This window comes from Wasmannia auropunctata, unplaced genomic scaffold, assembly GCF_000956235.1.
Source record: "Wasmannia auropunctata unplaced genomic scaffold, wasmannia.A_1.0 LD334201.1, whole genome shotgun sequence".
Taxonomy (NCBI): domain Eukaryota; kingdom Metazoa; phylum Arthropoda; class Insecta; order Hymenoptera; family Formicidae; genus Wasmannia; species Wasmannia auropunctata.
The window spans coordinates 6,318-10,511 of NW_012028689.1; the positions used below are offsets into that span (position 1 = coordinate 6,318).

Sequence of the window (4,194 nt, forward strand, 5' to 3'; positions counted from 1 at the left end):
CTCTCTCTCTCTCTCTCTCTCTCTCTCTCTCTCTCTCTCTCTCTCTCTCTCTCTCTCTCTCTCTAGGGTCTAGATGTTTCACTGGATAGATCGCGTGAGTTTGTACTGAATGTGTCAAGGGTGAACGCATTAAGGCGCTCCTTGGGGGTGTATTGTGATAATGTAACAAAGAGTCTCTTGACAAGCAGAGATTTTCTGGAGAAAGAGGCACAGGTTGAGGCTGCTTTCCACACTTGCAGGGATGCTTTCGTGGAAATATCTACAGCATATATAAATCTATTGGAGAACAAGGCATTTTCCCCCCCTTCGGAATGTGTCGTAGATATCGTCAGGAGTGTATTGGCCGAGGCCCGAGGGGTTTTAGGTGCTAACTTATGTATGTCGAGTGGGTCTGCTGGTACTGGCAGTGCCTCGGCGCGTTTATATGCGGAGGCGACTGCCTCCTCCAGGGTGTATGGATAGGGTCGCTCCGAAGATGACCAGCCTGATTGTGTTTCCTAGGAATGCCTCTGAGAAGTTTGCGACCACTGAGGAAACTCGGATGGCGTTTCAGAGGGCCATCAAGCCCTCGGACTTTAACTTGAAGGTCAAGAGAGTAATACCAGTTAAGAATAACGGTTCGCGTTGAGGCGCTTTCGGTGGATTTACTAAAGATCAAAGAATCTGCCGAGCTCAGCGATGCTGGTCTCAAGCTTGTGGAGAAGTAGAGAGCCAATTCTGGACTGCTTATCAGAGAGGTGCCATCTCGGCTGTCCGGTGACATCAGGTCGGAGCTCATTACCCTGAACTTCAAAAGTTTCGACACAGCCGAGTTAAAGGTCACTCACGTATACACGCCTGCGAAGGATCGGGGGACTACGAGTTGTGTCATTAAGGTAACCCCCGAAATACGCTCTTTTCTGCTGGCGGAGGAACAGGTATTTATTAATTTTTCTGCCTGTATCTGACTTTGTCAGGGTTCTACAGTGCTATAAGTGCCTTTGGTCACATGGCGAAGAATTGTAAGCGTGACCCGCTCTGTGGACACTGTGCGGGAGATCATGAGATGCGTACGTGTGCCGCGAGGGAGAAGCCCCCTGTCTGCGGTAACTGGCGGGGGTGTCCAACACTCTCCGAGGGGGTCGTTCCTTTTAGGCCCTTGATCCACATACGTGGTGCCTAGGCACGACAATGGATTCTCTGGGCCCGGGGTCGGGGACAAACCCCAAAGCTGTGGCTTGCAAAGACACGACAAATGTTACAGGTGGGTAGTGTAAAATGATGGGTAGTGAGAAAGCGGGGGGTTCTCCCACCCCAGGCATAAATATAAATATACTATTTAATGGTGGCAGAGACTTCGGAATGTTCTGGTGCTCGAGCTCGCCTGCTCGCCCGAATGTATATTCGAAGGTTCTCTGTTAACTGGCCGTCTCCAAGCGCATGTGGAGCTGGTCCGGGAGTGCACTCAGTGTACAGACTCGAAAGTCCTTGGCGTGACCCTCAACGAAGGGTCGTGGCACACGCCGTGGGGCTGACGACGTCGACTCGATCGGATTCACTTGTGGGAGATGGCCTAAGAGCGTGAACGCTTGTGTAGCGCCACACACAGTCCGGGCGGGAGCGCTATGGCACCAAGGAATGACCCCATGCCCAGCCATTTTTGGCGGGCTTCTTCAGTGAAGCACCAAGTGGCTCGGGTTATATTCGGTTACCTTGAGCGGTTTCTTTAGTGAAACGCCAAGTGACCCTGGTAATGCTTGGGCATTTTGAGCAAATGTGGGTGCAACATTTACGAGAAGAAGATTACCTGCAGAGGAGGAGATTTTGCGAAAATTTCTTAAGAAGAGTAGACGAAGATCCCAAATTTCCTTCTCGTATAATATTCAACGATAAATCGCTGTTTACACGAGAAGGAATTTTTAACTCGCACAATATGCATGTGTGGGACGAAGAGAATCCTCGTGTGACACGAATAAGAAGTTATCAAGTTCGTTGAAAACTGAACGTCTGGGCTGGAATAATGGGCACAAACATATTTGGTCCAGTATTTCTTCCTGATACGTTAAACGGCGTATCGTATTTAGAATTTTTACAAGAAAATCTACCAGACTTTTTGGAAGAAGTACCATTAGAACGCAGAAACGAAATTATATTTCAACAAGACGGTGCTGGACCACATAATGCCAGAATCGTTACATATTTTTTAAATCAGCGATTTCCTGGTCGTTGGATGGGACGGTACGGCCCAATACGTTGGCCTCCAAAATCCCCGGATATCAATCCACTGGATTTTTTTTTGTGGGGACATTGCAAAGAAATTGTCTACAGACAGTTTCCCGAGGACATCAAAGAATTAAATGACAAACTTCACTATGCGATTTGGGATGTCGACAATGAAGTGATGGAAAAACTCAGAGAAATTTATTAAGATGCATGAGAGCTTGCATCGCGATGGATGGTGGACATTTCGAACATTTATTATAAAGAAAATAATTAACCTGCCCTTTTCAGAGCAACCAAATATTTTATTTCGAGGAACATTCTCTCGTAGATCGCAAATTGTTAAAAAATAAAAGTAATAAATACTTTAATAAATACTAATAAAATACTTACAAAATATTTATAAAACATAAAATACTCGCTTGGAGTTCGTAAAATAAAATAAAAAATTTATTTAAAATAATTAATTAAATTATTAAAAAATCAATTAAATCATTTAAATTATTAAAAATAAATCAAATACGTATATTGATTGCAGCCTTCGAACAGTCGCGCTCTGATTGTGATATTTCAACTAATCGCACGTTCGCACTTCGCGTTTTGACAGCGCTGCCTGCGCTGCAAACCTAACCAACAAAATCAGTCGATTGCTTGCTATCGTCGAGTGAACGCCTCGGGTCAGTAAATCGTGTTGTAAGTCGTGTGTTAGTAAATAGCGCGCGCGTTTCTTTCTACAAGTGATTTTTCAGTCGACATATAATTAATCGACACGGATTAATAATAATTAAGTGATAAATTCGATATTAAAATCAGTCGAATGCTTGCTGTTGTCGAGTGAACGCTTCGTGTGTCAGTAAATTGTCACGTGTTTCTTTCCTCGAGTGATTTTTCAGTCGACGAATAATTAATCGACATGGATTGATAATAATTGTAAGTGATAGATTCGATATTAAAATCAGTCGACTGCTTGCTATCGTCGAGTGAACGGGTCGTGTGTTTCTTTCTTCGTGTGATTTTTCACACGGACGGATAATTAATTGACAGTGATTGTAAAGTACGTAACGGATATTAATTAGCAGATACATTAGTTGATTTCTCGTGATTTCTTCAAGTGAATAATTTGTATGTGAATTGAGTGTGAAGTGGTTTGTAAAGAAAAAAGAATTAACTAATTAATTATTTGATCTACGTGTTAATCAGTGACGTTTGCAATAAAAATATCAAAAATTTATTAAAATAAACATAAACACTCATTACAAGGAAATCACATCGAAATGGGCCAAATTCTCCATCATTTTCGAAAAGCTGCAGAAATCGGCAAATCTTTACAAGGTAAGGTTGTGTGTGTGTGTGGGGGTGGGGGGGGGGCTGTGAGAAAGAGAGAGAAAGGGAGAATGTAAACGCATAGTTATGTACGCGTGTAGTCAGCTGATAGTCGCGACGGTCCCGCGTACCGCCTGCCGTCGGATAGTAAGTTGCGCCGCCACTGTCTACCTTCCGTACGCGGCCCGTAATTCGCTAACTATTTCTCGTTAAAATTTAAAAACTAAGCTTCGGACAAAATTTTTACAAAGAAAAAATCGTCTTAGAATTCAGTCAAGAATACGTCTTTTCAAGGACGAGGGGTTGTTCTGAATCACCCTGTATGTCCGGAAGAATAAAAAACATCACGATAATACAGATTCCTACGATTGAGAAACCAAAGAAAGCAAGTGAATATAGACTAATTAATATTTTACCAATGTATGAGAACGTGTTAGAGTTAGCAGTTAAAAAACAATTAGAAAAATACTTAGAGAGTAATAATATTTTGTCAGAGCACCTCGGGATTTAGAAGATTTCATTTGTGTGAAACAGCGATTCAAAGTGTCATTGACGATTGGAAGGTGATAATCAGTGAAGGAAAAATGGTGAAAGTGATATTCTTGGATTTAAAATGGGCTTTCGAGACAATTGATAGAACAAGATTGGAGACTGAGGAAACTAGATCAATAT

General features: G+C 42.6%; 1 protein-coding gene across 1 annotated transcript; it reads left to right on the plus strand.

The window, feature by feature from the left end:
- Positions 1–1,999: 1,999 nt before the first annotated feature.
- On the plus strand, positions 2,000–2,407 carry LOC105459239. Its single transcript, XM_011705109.1, has one exon. The coding sequence runs from the start codon at positions 2,000–2,002 to the stop codon at positions 2,405–2,407; it is 408 nt and encodes a 135-aa protein (XP_011703411.1).
- Positions 2,408–4,194: the final 1,787 nt, after the last annotated feature.

What these genes read in the sequence shown, in the direction of transcription:
- LOC105459239 (XM_011705109.1), top strand. Translation starts at nt 2,000, where the DNA reads ATGGGCACAAACATATTTGGTCCAGTATTTCTTCCTGATACGTTAAAC.